General features: G+C 47.5%; 2 protein-coding genes across 3 annotated transcripts in view; both read right to left on the bottom strand.

Annotated features, from left to right (window-relative positions):
- Nucleotides 1-1,583, bottom strand: part of LATS2 (large tumor suppressor kinase 2) — a 70,878-nt gene extending 69,295 nt beyond the window's left edge. Inside the window, exon 1 of one of the 2 annotated variants that reach the window (XM_048845521.2) lies at nt 1,375-1,583. The gene's annotated coding sequence lies outside the window, so the exon portion shown is untranslated. Of the gene's footprint in view, nt 1-1,021; nt 1,101-1,374 lie in introns of those variants that run through there. The other variant, XM_048845513.2, reaches the window with a different exon arrangement.
- Nucleotides 1,584-10,064: 8,481 nt separating this feature from the next.
- LOC125621011 (uncharacterized) lies at nt 10,065-12,094 on the bottom strand. The gene is made up of 2 exons (XM_048817405.2): nt 11,177-12,094; nt 10,065-10,588 (listed from the first exon to the last, which is right to left on the bottom strand). The coding sequence occupies exons 1-2, from the start codon at nt 11,874-11,876 to the stop codon at nt 10,068-10,070; spliced, it is 1,221 nt and encodes a 406-aa protein (XP_048673362.2). The 5' UTR covers nt 11,877-12,094; the 3' UTR covers nt 10,065-10,067.
- Between the last annotated feature and the right edge of the window lie 4,876 nt (nt 12,095-16,970).

The raw sequence follows: 16,970 nt of genomic DNA on the forward strand, positions 1-16,970 counted from the left end.
CCCACCCTAAACAGAAAGTGCTCTAAACTGTTGTGGGGCTAAACAGCAGAGGTGACTAAAGTGACCAATATCCAGTTAATTCGTACAGAGACCACAACCTCTTTAGGCAAAGTGCTGTGGTGAGAACCCGCCCCAAAGTATCATCAAACCTACCACACATTTCTACTCCACTCTCCTTAGCTGTCAAGCAGGAAATGGAGGGCGGCCAGAGGCCACGGGGACGGGCGCAGGCAGAGCCGGGAGAGCTCCGGGATGTAAGAGTCACACTCCGAGCAGGTGGGACGTGGAAAGAGTCAGTTTGGAAACGCAGCCCCCCCCACCCCCGGGGAAAGAGCCAGGCACGTCCGCCCCAGAGCGACAACCCACCAGGCTGCTGCTATTCGGGGTCGGGGAGAGTCAGTTGGGGGCACTGAGGCCTAAGTGCGTGTCCGAGGCGGCCGGCAGGGGCCTCTCCCAGGCCGGGCTCTCACGTTCACGTCTGCTCCAGAGCAGCGCTCGGGAAAATGTCGGAAAGTAACTGCGGATCACGGCTGCCAAGGGGGGCCACGTTCCCCGGCTGCCCTCGGGCCCGGGACAGAGCGAGCCCCCGGGCCCAGCGCTGCCGCTCACACGCCAAGGGAGCCCGGCTCCCCGCTCCGCTCGGACGCTCGCCCCGGGCGGTGCCCAACTTGCTCCAAAGTTTTCTCGTCCCTTTTCTTCCGGCGCGGACCGGAGCGCGAGGACGGGCCCGAGTCCGGCTCAGCCCCGGCCACCCGAGGAGGGCGCCCGGCGTTCCCCGCAAGCACAGCGCGCACTCAGCGGCGGCGGAGCCACACGCCGGGCCCCGGAGCCCTTCCCTGGTCACCCCAGGGAGCTGCAAGCCCCCGGCCCCTACAGCCGCCGCCTCCACCCGGGCACTGGCCGCGGCTCTTCCCTGCCGCCCCCCGCAAGCCAGCGCCGCCGAGAACTTCTGCTCCCCGCCCCTGGGTCCCGTTCTTCGCCGCCCTCCCGGGGCGGGGAGCCCCCAGCTGCCCCTGCCCACCTCGAAGACACTTGCACTCAGTCCTGCTTGTCGCCCAGCAAGCGCGGGCTGCCCCGGCTGCAGGCACGCCCTGGGTCCGGCTCTTCCTCGCCCGTCCCCCAGGTGACTCCTGCCCCCACCCCAGCGCGCGCGCGCCCTCCCTGGCTCCTGCCTTTGCCTCGCTCCAGGGCGCACCGACTCCCCCAGCCTCGCCCCGCAGCCCGCGCCGCTCCGGGGCGCGCTCTGCGGCTGCTGCCGGGACCCCCTGGAGCAAGCGGGCCCCGCTCCCTGCGCGCTGCCCTGCGCGGACCTGAGTAGCCTCTGCAGGGGCGAGCTCCGGGCCCGTCCCCGGGGTGTCCCTGCCCTGCCCTCACCTCCAGTCCGGGGGGAGCCGGGGGACAAAGTGCCGAGCCCCCGCGTCGCTGTGCAGTCGCGGTCAGGGAGCAGCGCCCGGGCCCTCCCCGGCGCGCCTCTGCCGGCGGTGCCGCTCGCTCCCCATCTTCTCCGTCCCCCTCCCGGGCTCCGAGTGCGGCAGCGGCAGGACACAGTTGGGACATTCGCTACATTGTTAGCATTCCATTCGCGTCACGTGACCCGGGCCCGCGTCATTCCAGCCCCCCTCCCTTCACATACCAGCGGGGGGCGGGGCTTCGGCCGCCCGATCAGCAAGCGCGGGGCGGAGCCCTGGCGCCCCTGCCGCCGCCCGACTGAGGCTGGAGCCGGCTGCTGCGTCGCGGCGGGGAGAGAATTCCGCTGGGCACTGAGGGTGTAGGGGGGGAGCCAGGGGGTGGTGCCTGCGACACCCCGATTTCCTTTGTCCTCTTCCATACACGGACCATCCCTCCCGGAAACTGTGGGTGCAGCCACCTTAGCAAGTTCTTCCCAGCCAAGCTGACTTTCAGTGGCAGATGGGGCCCAGCTGCAAAGTTTGGGTCTGGAGCTGAACTTCCCCAAAGTTCCTAGCTGTTAGGAGAATGGTTTCTGAGTCTGGCCATCACAGAGAGAGCGGCTGGCACGCTCTGCCTGCTTGGCCCTGGCCTTTGGGCTTGAGACTCAGGTTCGATTGGGAATTTTGGGGTCCTTCAGTGGTCAGGGGGTGAAAATGGCACTGGACAGAAGAGAGGTAGAACAAAAGGATAGGTCCAGTTTAAGAGGCCTGTGAAGAAGAGTGAGGGCCTGGCCCACCCCTGGAACTCTGCCTACTGGGAACTAGCTGGAAAACAGTCTAATATGAACTGGAGACCTATTCTTGTCTGGGGTCACATAGTGGCCAATGTATAATTATTCTCCCAGTTTAAAAAACAGCCATTTATGTTAAGGTTTAGTTAAATTATTAAAAATATTCTCTTGTCATGGCACAGAGAAGTCTTGGAAACATGCTGGGAGGAGTTTTCAGTTTTCACAGTAGGTAGATGTGGTCACGCGGTTCACATATAGATCGAGCGGTCACAGTTTGAATTCAACCCCATTACAGAGCTAATGGTCAGCCATGAGGTGTGTATCTGAACATGTTTCCTGTAAGTGCTAGAGTTTTTGCACTTGGGATTCCTGTTTAGTTTAGCCCATTATAAAGACCTGACACCAAGTTCAGATGGAGATCCAAATTCTCCTAAAACACTGAAGTGTTTCAATTTGGAGATTTGGTTCAGGCACATCAAAACTGTCTTTAGATGGCATTGTGGCAGATATGGACATTAATAACAATCAGAAAGTAGTAATAAAAATAGAATTAAACAAATCCTGCAGGCTTGTTGCAAAGTCCAAGGGAGACTTCTTCATTCTGGATTCACTTTAAAGTCAGTGTTTTAAAGTCTCTTCTGGGGAGGAAGGATTTTGCTCTGCGAGTGTCTGTTTAATGGCCACTCCTGCAAATACTTAAGCACAGGGGTAACGTTACTAATGTCAGTGGTTCCACTGATTTGAATGGAATTATTTACATATATAAAGTTAAGTTTGTGCGTAACTGTTTGCAGGCTGGGAACTATGTAGTCAAGGAAGTAAATATGTGAATAAAGTCACAAATACATTATGTGTTTGCAGGATCAGGCCCTATCTGAGAACATTTTTTAAATCTCACTTGTCTTCTGCTTTTTCGATTTCTCTCATCCAAATTGCCACCACAGCTTGAAAACCCCTATTTCTGAGGAGAAGGGAATTAACTTCAAGTGACTAAAAACACACTGCCATGTCTCATAGGAAAAAGGTGAACAGAAATCGTTCAGTGTTTCATCTAAAGGGTTGCCAGTTACTTTTTATGAATTCATATCAGACTTTTAATAGTGTATTGAAATATAGACTGAAATATATTGGGGTGGGGGGGAAGGAACCCCTAACCTCAAGGGAGAGAGAGAAACCCATTAGGACAGTTCATAGCAGATTGCAGTATCAAAAGAGCATAGCAGGCTGAAGTGGTTCATTTTGCAATCTTCAAATACCTGCAAAACTGAAGTAAACTTTAAATAATATGAGAAATGCAGCATGGCTTCATTTTCTAAATTACTGCTGTGCTTAACCAATGAAGCATAGCAGTGTGATTGCCTAAACTAGGGTATTGCTCAATTGCTGGAGACCTTTTCCCGACAAAGCTCAGGCTGGCTTAAAGGGGCACTGTCACAATAAAAATCACATACTATACATAAAAATTTCCTTTACCTGAGACACTAATGTCATCTACATTTGTCATCTGAAAAAAAAAAGAATTTCTTTTTCACCATTAACATAGTTTGCTTTCTTTTTGCATTTCAATCAATTTGGACAGTGAAACTAGACTGGACTATTTCACTTTCTATTTTTAAACAGTTTCACTTTCTGGATCTCATGTACTAGCACAAAGCTGTTGTGCTTTGTTTTCCAACAGCAGAGCTGCACATGTGAGAGAGATGGGAATAGGGGGCAGGGAAGAGAAAGGTCACATCTACCTTGTAGAAAATGTCAGGATGACCTGTTACAAACTCATACTCTCCACACACAATTCACTTTTGCAATGACAATGAGACCAAACTATGTGTTAACCACATTCCTTAATAATGCTAGTCTTGGAGTTCAGAACAGGGCTAAAACATGTTTTCATCCAACCTATACAGTTACTGAATGTATAAAGACCAAACCATATTTTAACGGAGGACTACTGCGTATTACCTAGGTTCCCCCTCCCACTACTGTTTTCCATCGTAGGATAGTAGAGTTATAGAGTAAAAATGGTATCATTGCACATATGAGAAAAATTCATTTAAGGGCTAGAGCATAAGATAGTGATCTGCCCTGAGCAAGGGGTAATGTGGTTCTCTGCTGCTCTGGGTAGGATATAAATTGTGTCAGATCTATAATCAGCACACCATGCTCCAGTTCCCACTTGATACACCTGTACAGCTATGCTGCCAAGCACATGGATGAAGGGGGATAACCGAGGCTCCACTCATTTCACATTCTGTTTCCTCCCACCCACCTGAACAGCTTTGGGGAGTAGTGGCTCTATGGAACTCTTCTGCTTCTTTAGGCCTGCTCATGATGAAGGGAGTTTTGTGCCCCATTATGGTCCAGTGCCACCATGCTAGCTGAGTCACAGATTGGGCCTTTTTAAACAACTGTATTGTATTTAAATTTCAAATCTTACTGCCAAAAACACATCTAACAGCCAAAGCTAAAGGAGGTAGATGAAATTTAAAAAAAAACCAAAAAACCACACTTAAAGTGATCATGATGATCACTTTAGATAAGCTATTACTAGCAGGACAGTGGGGTGGGAGGAGGTATTGTTTCATGATCACTGTGTGTATATAAAGTCTGCTGCAGTTTCCACGGTATACATCTGATGAAGTGAGCTGTAGCTCACGAAAGCTCATGCTCAAATAAATTGGTTAGTCTCTAAGGTGCTACAAGTACTCCTTTTCTTCTTATTATTGTTATTCCTGATAGCACTTCCTTATCCATGAACACTGGCTATTGTTTATTGCTTTTGACCATATATTAATATACATGTAAATACTTTTCAGTCCTCATATGGTTCTCTTCCATACATTGTTTCAGTCTTTTCCATTTCACTTACTGCATCTAGTTTTCTTCCACAATTTAATCTGTTGAGATTCTCTGCCTTTATTTTCCCTTATGAACTAGTTTAGTCAGAAATACACATGGGGACAGATCCAAATCCCACTGAAATCAAAGCTTTGGATCAGACCCATTTATTAAGTATCATTGTAGTGCCTACGGCCCCTAGTCACGAACAAAGACTCCACTGTACGAGGTGTTGTACAATCACAGAACAAAAAGACCATTGCATAGTCACTACTATGCTGATGCTCCCCCATCCATGGCTCGAATAATTTCCAACTGTGTGTTATGACAGACTAAATCAAGAGTTACCTCCATTCTAGTTTCCTCTTATATGAGTCCTATATCTAGTCCAAAAATGTATATAGTTTGAACATAATTGGAACACACTAAGGAGAACTAACAATCTGCCACCTGCGTGTAGCTTGTTCTTTTTTAAAACTTTTTGGATTTTACCTTTTCTTTCTGTTACTTTCTGGTCAGGCAGTCTATTGAAAATGCTCCCTTTATTTATTTACATATAATAATGGTTCTATTTTATCTTTTTTATTTTTCAAAGGTGCTGGATTAACAGTTTTAGCTACAGAAAACCTTTGTTAACATAACAGGCAGCAACAGTACAAGTTCCTTCAAGTATTAACCAGGATAGGCAGGGTTGCAAAACCATGCTCTGAAGTGTCCTCAGCCTCTGTTTGCCAGAAGCTGGGAATGGGCAACAGGGGATGGATCACTTGGTGATTAGGTTCATTCCCTCTGAAGCACCTGGCATTGACCACTGTCAGCACACAGGATACTGGGCAAGATGGATCATTGGTCTGACCCAGTATGGCCATTCTTATGTTCTTTTCCCCTGCAATGGCCCTCAACCTTGTCCTGGGGCAAGGTTTTTTCAGTCTCAATGGCTTTATCTACACTGAGGTTTTTCTGAAAGTCTTGCACTCTTGTTTTGAGCAGGATTAGACAACCCAGTGATAAAATGCCTGTGACTGGACTACAGTTTGTTCTTCCACTGGTGTTGTGACTGGTGGAGCTGCACCTGGGTTATAACGATGGTAGGGGATTTTCAGAAAATCCTCAATGTAGCCTATGGCAACTCTATCCTGGTCCTCTTTGTTGAGACTGGTAATAACTGCAATTATGATGATGTGGTTTTTTGATGTGAACACTTCACTTTAGGACTGGACTGAGATCATAGGCAGGTAATACAGAATCACAATTTTCCAGAAATGTTTGGTCACTACTACTTTGGGCTTCATTCAAACGCATGGTAGTCCCTGTACCATATTACCAGTCACCTGAGCCATTCAGTCTGTGTCACCAAGATCTGCTTATCTCAAATGATTCTCAAGATTTGCTCTGCATACAATAGTGATGTGAGTTATGCAGTGGTTGTCTTGTGACAGATTATATTGATGTTCTGAGCTCTTGGGAGGTAACTCAGAACTAAGTTAAACTCATGTCACCATTATACAAAGTAGACTGACCAGACTGTACAATAACAATGCATAAAGAAAAGGAGTACTTGTGGCACCTTAGAGACTAACCAATTTATTTGAGCATAAGCTTTCGTGAGCTACAGCTCACTTCATCGGATGCATACTGTGGAAACTGCAGAAGACATTAACAATGCATAGCATTTTACACTGTCACTGTCAGAGCAGTTTACACACATAAATTGGTAAGCCAAACACCACCACTGTGAGTGAAGTAAAACTGAAAAATAGGAGGGTAAGTGGTGTGTCCAAGGCCATACAATGAGTTATTGGTAGAGCCAATATTAGAATTCAGGAGTCTAGGTTCCTAAACCAGTTCATTCTTGCTGCCTCTGCTTAAACTGAGACACCCCTTCCCTGCTACCCCTACCCACTTACCTGATCTGAGACATCCCAGATACCTATTAGATCACTGGAAGTGGCAGACTTCTTATCCTGAAGACCATTGCCAGTAATGAGACACAACCTAACTGCTGGAGCCAATGGGTTAATAATTAAAAAACATGTTAAAAATTTCCTCAAATGAAAGCCCAAGTTAGTAGTTTGTTGTTGAGTCCTTAGTATAGTTTAAATGCATTAGATGCACAGAGTGTTAAATTGAGAGGTCAGTGTAATGTGAAATGTTTGCAGATTTACCAAAACTAAATTTAGTTCTTAGGTGTGCAGGGCTACATGGCACTTAGATACCTAAGGGTATGTCTACACTACGGAATAAGGTCGAATTTATAGAAGTCGGTTTTTTAGAAATCGGTTTTATATATTCGAGTGTGTGTGTCCCCACAGAAAATGCTCTAAGTGCATTAAGTGCATTAACTCGGCGGAGCGCTTCCACAGTACCGAGGCTAGAGTCGACTTCCGGAGCGTTGCACTGTGGGTAGCTATCCCACAGTTCCCGCAGTCTCCGCTGCCCATTGGAATTCTGGGTTGAGATCCCAATGCCTGATGGGGCTAAAACATTGTCGCGGGTGGTTCTGGGTACATATCGTCAGGCCCCCGTTCCCTCCCTCCCTCCGTGAAAGCAAGGGCAGACAATCATTTCGCGCCTTTTTTCCTGAGTTACCTGTGCAGACGCCATACCACTGCAAGCATGGAGCCCGCTCAGGTAACCGTCACCCTATGTCTCCTGGGTGCTGGCAGACGCGGTACGGCTTTGCTGCACAGTAGCAGCAACCCATTGCCTTCTGGCAGCAGACGGTGCAATACGACTGGTAGTCGTCCTCGTCGTGTCCGAGGTGCTCCTGGCCACGTCGGCTGGGAGCGCCTGGGCAGACATGGGCGCAGGGACTAAATTTGGAGTGACTTGACCAGGTCATTCTCTTTAGTCCTGCAGTCAGTCCTATAGAACCGTCTTATGGTGAGCGGGCAGGCGATACGGACTGCTAGCAGTCGTACTGTACCATCTTCTGCCAGCAGGCAAGAGATGAGGATTGCTAGCAGTCGTATTGTACCATCTTCTGCCAGGCAGGCAAGAGATGAGGATGGCTAGCAGTCGTACTGTACCATCTTCTGCTGAGCAGCCATGAGATGTGGATGGCATGCAGTCCTTCTGCACCGTCTGCTGCCAGCCAAAGATGTAAAAGATAGATGGAGTGGGTCAAAACAAGAAATAGACCAGATTTGTTTTGTACTCATTTGCCTCCTCCCCTGTCTAGGGGACTCATTCCTCTAGGTCACACTGCAGTCACTCACAGAGAAGGTGCAGCGAGGTAAATCTAGCCATGTATCAATCAGAGGCCAGGCTAACCTCCTTGTTCCAATAAGAACGATGACTTAGGTGCACCATTTCTTATTGGAACCCTCCGTGAAGTCCTGCCTGAAATACTCCTTGATGTACAGGCACCCCCTTTGTTGATTTTAGCTCCCTGAAGCCAACCCTGTAAGCCGTGTCATCAGTCGCCCCTCCCTCCGTCAGAGCAACGGCAGACAATCGTTCCGCGCCTTTTTTCTGTGCGGACGCCATACCAAGGCAAGCATGGAGGCCGCTTAGCTCACTTTGGCAATTAGGAGCACATTAAACACCACACGCATTATCCAGCAGTATATGCAGCACCAGAACCTGGCAAAGCAATACTGGGCGAGGAGGCGACGTCAGCGCGGTCACGTGAGTGATCAGGACATGGACACAGATTTCTCTGAAAGCATGGACCCTGCCAATGCATGCATCATGGTGCTAATGGGGCAGGTTCATGCTGTGGAACGCCGATTCTGGGCTCGGGAAACAAGCACAGACTGGTGGGACCGCATAGTGTTGCAGGTCTGGGACGATTCCCAGTGGCTGCGAAACTTTCGCATGCATAAGGGCACTTTCATGGAACTTTGTGACTTGCTTTCCCCTGCCCTGAGGCGCATGAATACCAAGATGAGAGCAGCCCTCACAGTTGAGAAGCGAGTGGCGATAGCCCTGTGGAAGCTTGCAACGCCAGACAGCTACTGGTCAGTTGGGAATCAATTTGGAGTGGGCAAATCTACTGTGGGGGCTGCTGTGATGCAAGTAGCCCACGCAATCAAAGATCTGCTGATATCAAGGGTAGTGACCCTGGGAAATGTGCAGGTCATAGTGGATGGCTTTGCTGCAATGGGATTCCCTAACTGTGGTGGGGCTATAGACGGAACCCATATCCCTATCTTGGCACCGGAGCACCAAGCCGCCGAGTACATAAACCGCAAGGGGTACTTTTCGATAGTGCTGCAAGCTCTGGTGGATCACAAGGGACGTTTCACCAACATCAACGTGGGATGGCCGGGAAAGGTGCATGATGCTCGCATCTTCAGGAACTCTGGTCTGTTTCAAAAGCTGCAGGAAGGGACTTTATTCCCAGACCAGAAAATAACTGTTGGGGATGTTGAAATGCCTATATGTATCCTTGGGGACCCAGCCTACCCCTTAATGCCATGGCTCATGAAGCCGTACACAGGCAGCCTGGACAGTAGTCAGGAGCTGTTCAACTACAGGCTGAGCAAGTGCAGAATGGTGGTAGAATGTGCATTTGGACGTTTAAAGGCGCGCTGGCGCAGTTTACTGACTCGCTTAGACCTCAGCGAAACCAATATTCCCACTGTTATTACTGCTTGCTGTGTGCTCCACAATATCTGTGAGAGTAAGGGGGAGACGTTTATGGCGGGGTGGGAGGTTGAGGCAAATCGCCTGGCTGCTGGTTACACGCAGCCAGACACCAGGGCGGTTAGAAGAGCACAGGAGGGCGTGGTACGCATCAGAGAAGCTTTGAAAACCAGTTTCATGACTGGCCAGGCTACGGTGTGAAAGTTCTGTTTGTTTCTCCTTGATGAAACCCCCCGCCCATTGGTTCACTCTACTTCCCTGTAAGCTAACCACCCGCCCCTCCTCCCTTCAATCACCGCTTGCAGAGGCAATAAAGTCATTGTTGCTTCACATTCATGCATTCTTTATTCATTCATCACACAAATAGGGGGATGACTACCAAGGTAGCCCAGGAGGGGTGGTGGAGGAGGGAAGGAAAATGCCACACAGCACTTTAAGCACAGCACTTTAAAAGTTTACAACTTTAAAATTTATTGAATGACAGCCTTCTTTTTTTTGGGCAATCCTCTGTGGTGGAGTGGCTGGTTGGCCGGAGGCCCCCCCACCGCGTTCTTGGGCGTCTGGGTGTGGAGGCTATGGAACTTGGGGAGGAGGGCGGTTGGTTACAGAGGGGCTGCAGTGGCAGTCTGTGCTCCAGCTGCCTTTGCTGCAGCTCAACCATACACTGGAGCATACTGGTTTGGTCCTGCAGCAGCCTCAGCATTGAATCCTGCCTCCTCTCATCACGCTGCCGCCACATTTGAGCTTCAGCCCTGTCTTCAGCCCGCCACTTACTCTCTTCAGCCCGCCACCTCTCGTCCCGGTCATTTTGTGCTTTCCTGCACTCTGACATTATTTGCCTCCACGCATTCGTCTGTGCTCTGTCAGTGTGGGAGGACAGCATGAGCTCGGAGAACATTTCATTGCGAGTGCGTTTTTTTTTCTTTCTAAGCTTCACTAGCCTCTGGGAAGGAGAAGATCCTGTGATCATTGAAACACATGCAGCTGGTGGAGAAAAAAAAAGGGACAGCGGTATTTAAAAAGACACATTTTATAAAACAGTGGCTACACTCTTTCAGGGTAAACCTTGCTGTTAACATTACATACATAGCACATGTGCTTTCGTTACAAGGTCGCATTTTGCCTCCTCCCACCGCGTGACTACCCCCTCAACCCTCCCCCCTCCCCGTGGCTAACAGCGGGGAACATTTCTGTTCAGCCACAGGTAAACAGCCCAGCAGGAATGGGCTCCTCTGAGTGTCCCCTGAAGAAAACCACTCTATTTCAACCAGGTGACCATGAATTAGATCTCACTCTCCTGAGGATAACACAGAGAGATAAAGAACGGATGTTGTTTGAATGCCAGCAAATATACACTGCAATGCTTTGTTCTACAATGATTCCCGAGTACGTGTTACTGGCCTGGAGTGGTAAAGTGTCCTACCATGAAGGACGCAATAAGGCTGCCCTCCCCAGAAACCTTTTGCAAAGGCTTTAGGACTACATCTAGGAGAACCGCAAATGCCAGGGCAAAGTAATCCTTTCACATGCTTGCTTTTAAACCATGTATAGTATTTTAAAAAGTACACTCACCAGAGGTCCCTTCTCCGCCTGCTGGGTCCAGGAGGCAGCCTTGGGTGGGTTCGGGGGGTACTGGCTCCAGGTCTAGGGTGAGAAACAGTTCCTGGCTGTTGGGAAAACCGGTTTCTCCGCTTGCTTGCTGTGAGCTATCTACAACCTCCTCCTCATCATCATCTTCTTCGTCCCCAAAACCTGCTTCCGTATTGCCTCCATCTCCATTGAAGGAGTCAAACAACACGGCTGGGGTAGTGGTGGCTGAACCCCCTAAAATGGCATGCAGCTCATCATAGAAGCGGCATGTTTGGGGCTCTGACCCAGAGTGGCTGTTCGCCTCTCTGGTTTTCTGGTAGGCTTGCCTCAGCTCCTTCAGTTTCACGTGGCACTGCTTCGGGTCCCTGTTATGGCCTCTGTCCTTCATGCCCTGGGAGATTTTCACAAAGGTTTTGGCATTTCGAAAACTGGAACGGAGTTCTGATAGCACGGATTCCTCTCCCCAAACAGCGATCAGATCCCGTACCTCCCGTTCGGTCCATGCTGGAGCTCTTTTGCAATTCTGGGACTCCATCATGGTCACCTGTGCTGATGAGCTCTGCATGGTCACCTGCAGCTTGCCACGCTGGCCAAACAGGAAATGAGATTCAAAAGTTCGCGGTTCTTTTCCTGACGACCTGGCCAGTGCATCTGAGTTGAGAGTGCTGTCCAGAGCGGTCATAATGGAGCACTCTGGGATAGCTCCCGGAGGCCAATACCATCGAATTGTGTCCACAGTACCCCAAATTCGAGCCAGCAACGTCGATTTAAGCGCTAATCCACTTGTCAGGGGTGGAGTAAGGAAATCGATTTTAAGAGCCCTTTAAGTCGAAATAAAGGGCTTCATTGTGTGGACAGGTGCAGGTTTACATCGATTTAACGCTGCTAAATTCGACCTAAAGTCCTAGTGTAGACCAGGGCTAAGTGAGAGGTGCCTCAGACATACCTAAAATAGATTGCTGTGGATGTCTACACAACTTTCTTCAAAATAGACTGAATGCATGAATGCATCCGATGAAGTGAGCTTATGCTCAAATAAATTGGTTAGTCTCTAAGGTGCCACTAGTACTCCTTTTCTTTTTGCGAATACAGACTAACACCGCTGCTACTCTGAAACCTTTCAAAATAGACTGTGCTTTTGAGCTTGAAAGCATTAACCTCCTTTTATAATAATCATATTTGTCACTTACATACTGCTCTTCACCCATGATTTCATAGAGCTTCACAAAGATTGGTTTCATTATCCCTTCTTCACAGATAGAGAACTGAGGGGCAGGGAAATTAAATGACTTGCATAAGCTCCTATAGCGAGACAGTGGAAGGGGAAAGGCTCAGCTCCAGTATATTCAGATCAACAGTGCAGGCCACACAAAAAGAAGTCAGCAGTGTGAGTCTTTTAGCAAAATGTCACTGTACCCTACCAACTCAAAGCCATCTCTTCTCTAAAAGAAACTTCTGAGAGTGACTTCTGTAATTCACTGTTGTGTCCTCCTCAGAAAAGCAGAACTGAAAACATCGGCTGACTGTTGATGAACTGAAGTTCTAGTACTGAGGAACATTCTATTCACATATTCTAACAGCACCATGTCTCTGAGTAGTTGCAAAATTATTTGAAATCTTTAAGAAGGCTAAAGACTAGGGTGTGGTAGAATTCACAGCTTCTGTAGGCAGATCTTGTTCCTCCATTCCCCCAAACAAGCTCCCAGTGTCCCACCCTCCCTCCTATCCCCTTGTGGTTTCAAAGATTCCCTCCCCACCTCATGCCAAGGACTCTGTGTGCCCCTTCTTTCCCCCAAACTTCCCCATTCTCCTTTTCCTCCCTATGCAAGGTACCTTGTCTACCCTCGCCCAATACTGGTTGTCCCTCATTATCCCCTATGTCAAGGTCTGTGTGTGCCCCTCCCGCCCCATGTCTCCCTCCATCACATGCTGTGCGTATCCCCTCATTCCCCCTTCTCCAAATACTTCTCCATTCCCCCCTCTACCACATGTCAGGAGCTCTGTTCCTCCATTTCCACCTCCCCACTCCACAATAGTGGTTGTGTGCGCACACTCATTCCTTCCCCCCCACTCCATTATTATTTTCTTTCTTTCTGTCAGGGAGATAAGTCATTCAGGGCATCAACACATGAAACTCTACTGAGAGGATAGGCAGAGCTACAGTGGGTGGGGCTTGTTATCAACTGGATCTTTGATCAATAGACAATTACAGAGCAATGCCTTCAAGCTAATTAAAAAACTGGCTAGCCAGCACAGAATACAACTACCTAGCATTAGTGAAATTCCACACAAAGTCATGACATTCTTTCAGTCCTAGCCACATAGGCTCTGATCTTGCTCCTGTTGAAGTCACTGATTTATGTGGGTGGGGGATAGAGAGCCTGGATGATGACATAGCTCCTTATGAAGTTCAAGATTGTGTGGACCTCACAAACTATTTCTGAAATTTGCAAAAATAGTCTGAGTTTGTGTTATTTTCTTTATTTATTTGCAAAAATAGTCTGAGTTATTTTCCAGTGATATAAACCCATGTTGATGTTTTTCTATAATGGGGAGTCAGTTTAAAGATAATATCTATCTGTTCCATCCTCTTTGTGCTGAAATCTAAGGTATTTTTGATAGAAAGTATCTGGGCACTAATGAGCCATTACCTGCACCATGATTTTTCCCCAAAATACGATAAGATGGTGATAGATACTATTGTATTAGGTGTGATAGACTAATATAATATAGGTATGCTTTTTAAATTTATTTCAGTTTTTACTATACCATTCCAGAAATGTTGGTCCTGATTTTCATTTACACTGAGGCCACTTTACACCACTGTGGTCCTCTTCTGGACAATTTGTTTGATTTCAGATTCCCACCAGCTAACCTTGCTTTGCTGTTCAGTAATAGCCCGGTTGCACTGTAAAATCTAATTCCTTTACTGTAATTCCTAAGTACAACATTTTAAAACCGGGGGGGAGGGGGAGGGGCAGTGTCAATACGCCAGTTGGTATGACCTACTGGGGTAAGAGAAATAGTTCCCACCTGAAGTGTTTATAAAAGGTAAGAAGGAACTGAGTAGAAACCAAATGTAAGTCAGTCTGCTTCTCCTAGGTACAATCAACAGCAGCATAATTGCAAATCCGCACACACATGTACAAAGTATCATTCTAATACAGCATGGTCTCTCTGGACAAGAGTGTGTACCATCCACAGGCGCTGGCTTCTAATTTTCTCTGGGGATACTCAACTCCCACTCAGCCCCAGCCCCCACCCCAACTCTACCCCTTCGCCCAAACCATGGAAAAGCTTTTCCACAGTGTGCAGGGGGCGCTGGGAGGGAGGGGGAGGAGTTGATCAACAGGACCACCGGGAGGCGCTGAGGGGAGAGAGGGAGTTTGGCTGCTGGTGGGTCCTAAGCACCCGCTATTCTTTTTCCATGGGTGCTCCAGGGCTGGAACCCCCACGGAGTCAGCGTATGGTACCATCTTGCATTTAGCTTGGAAACCCTGGTTACCTTCTCCAGACCTGAAGACGAGCTCTGTTAAGCTCAAAAGACTTGTCCCTTTCACCAACAGAAGCTGGGCCCATAAAATATATTACTTCACCTACTTTGTCTTTCTCAATGTACAATCTGTCATACAGAACATTGCCTCACAGTGTCTCATAACAGCATATGAAACTCTAGCAAACATATCTCAGACCTCGCTTGAAAGGAGGCAAGGTACTGAGTGGGGAAAAAAGCTTCAGTAAAATCTCTTGTTTATTAAGTGAGCTAACCAAAATCCTCAAAGCTAAACATTTGTTTACTTACCTCTATTAGCAAAGAAGATACTAGAAAGACTAATTAGCTACAGAAAATATATACTATTGTCTATCGAGTGAGTAACTTGAATGAATACAAAACTTGGCTTGGATACCGAAAATCAATTTTGTACATGTAAATTCAAGATGGAGGGCTGTGACTGGATGGAGCACTAGCTAGATCTCTCCAATCAAAACTGAGCATTGCGTGGTGGGATTTGTCATCCCACCGGGCCACACTTTCCTCATTTTATGGAAATTAGGTTCAGCCTTAGAATTCTCAGAAAGTTGCGAGTGAAGCCCATGAGCAAATGTTGACTGTCCCAGCCCCAGGAGAGTGTGAAAAGTCCTGAACTGCTTACCACACTCTACTAAAATATAATCACAGAACAATTGCATAAACATGCAAACAGTACCCCAACTGTGAGATTTTTCAGTTTAAAAATGTTTCACAACCATTTGTTCCCAATCCGAAGACTTGATTATTATCGCTGCTTGTCTCCTAGTCTTCCGCACAATCTTCCAACCTACATCTATTCTGAACTTTCTTCCCATGCCAGTCACTGTTTTTAGCTCACTTTAGGAATACTTGCTCGTCTTCTCTGAAAAGCTCTGCAGCAGTCCCAGCAATGTTTTCAATTTTTAGCCTTTTCCTTTCAGTCTCCACTGTATGTTACCATCACATACTGTGCAGGATCTCAGGAAATTTAAAATCCAGAATTAAAGAAAACAGACTCTGAATGTCACAGGTGGCATTTATTCATCGTCAGTCACTAAAACTGCAGGGAGGATAATAAGTGGTTTGCAAATAAAACACAGAATGAGGCTATAATAAGGATTGCCAATTATCTGATTCAGTGACTAAATGAGGAAGGCTTATTATAAATCTTAGAATATCATAAGCACATAAGGAGCAATATTAATATATTATAAATCAAAACGAATACAGAAAAACACACACAACATTATTTTAAAGCAAACAGCACATGACAGCATAAAAACACAGGACTATGTTGCCTAACTGGTCTCTTTACATTTCCCCCTCCCCAACATGTACACACACATTTTTGGGTGACACAAGTTTGTGTGTTTCCAACATTCACATCTGTATGAGCAAGTAGGGAAGGTAGCACTCAGAAATGTGAATGTCAAATTTTGAAAAAAGCATGTGAAATGCTATTTTCCCCAAGCAAAGTGTGCGTATTGTGTGTGTGTGTGTGTGTGTGTAATGTATATCTCCTTCACCACTAGAACCTCATATTTATCATCATGCTGCGCTTCAAGCCCACTAGAAACATCATTATAAAGCCTCATTCTACAGGTCCCTAGTAGAAGCATGTATGGAATGAATGACACACTAAGTAGCTTATATTGCGCCTCTCTGAGTCATGTATCTGTTTACTGGTTACTGAATCCTTTATTGCTAATAGCTCTGTAATCTCTCCTATTCCAGGGGGCTTGCAGTTGGCCAGCTCTCAGCCTGGACTTGGCCAACATCTCTTCTCTTGTTCCAGGGTCCCCTCTGAAACACCCATTCCTGATTAAAACCATATCCTCCACAGCAGTTGAGCTCATTCCTAGGGTCCTTTCTGAGTCCTATTACCTCCAGTCCCTGGCACTGCTCCTCAGGTCCAGCTGCAAGAAACTGAGGGCGAGCAGACGTCCAGAGCCCTCTCAGTGCTGCAGTGTCAGACAAGGTGGCTGGGGAAAGAGAAGGGTTGAACTCCCTGGCTACTGGGCTCCTGAGCAGCCTGCTCTGTGGCCAGCTTCACTTTTTTAATATCCCCTTCTCCAGTTAGAGCATGCTCTACAGGTGTTCCTAATTGGCACTGTCCGAGTGTAGGGACACTCATTAGTCAGTGGGATGGGGGCATGTGCCATCACAGAGCACATCAATTCTACCACCACCTCTGTGGCACTAACCTCCAAAACTACTTTTCTATCCTAATATCCATCAATGTCCAGTTTCGTATCCCCATCTCTC

This window comes from Caretta caretta, chromosome 1 (genome assembly GCF_965140235.1).
Source record: "Caretta caretta isolate rCarCar2 chromosome 1, rCarCar1.hap1, whole genome shotgun sequence".
NCBI classification, from domain to species: domain Eukaryota; kingdom Metazoa; phylum Chordata; order Testudines; family Cheloniidae; genus Caretta; species Caretta caretta.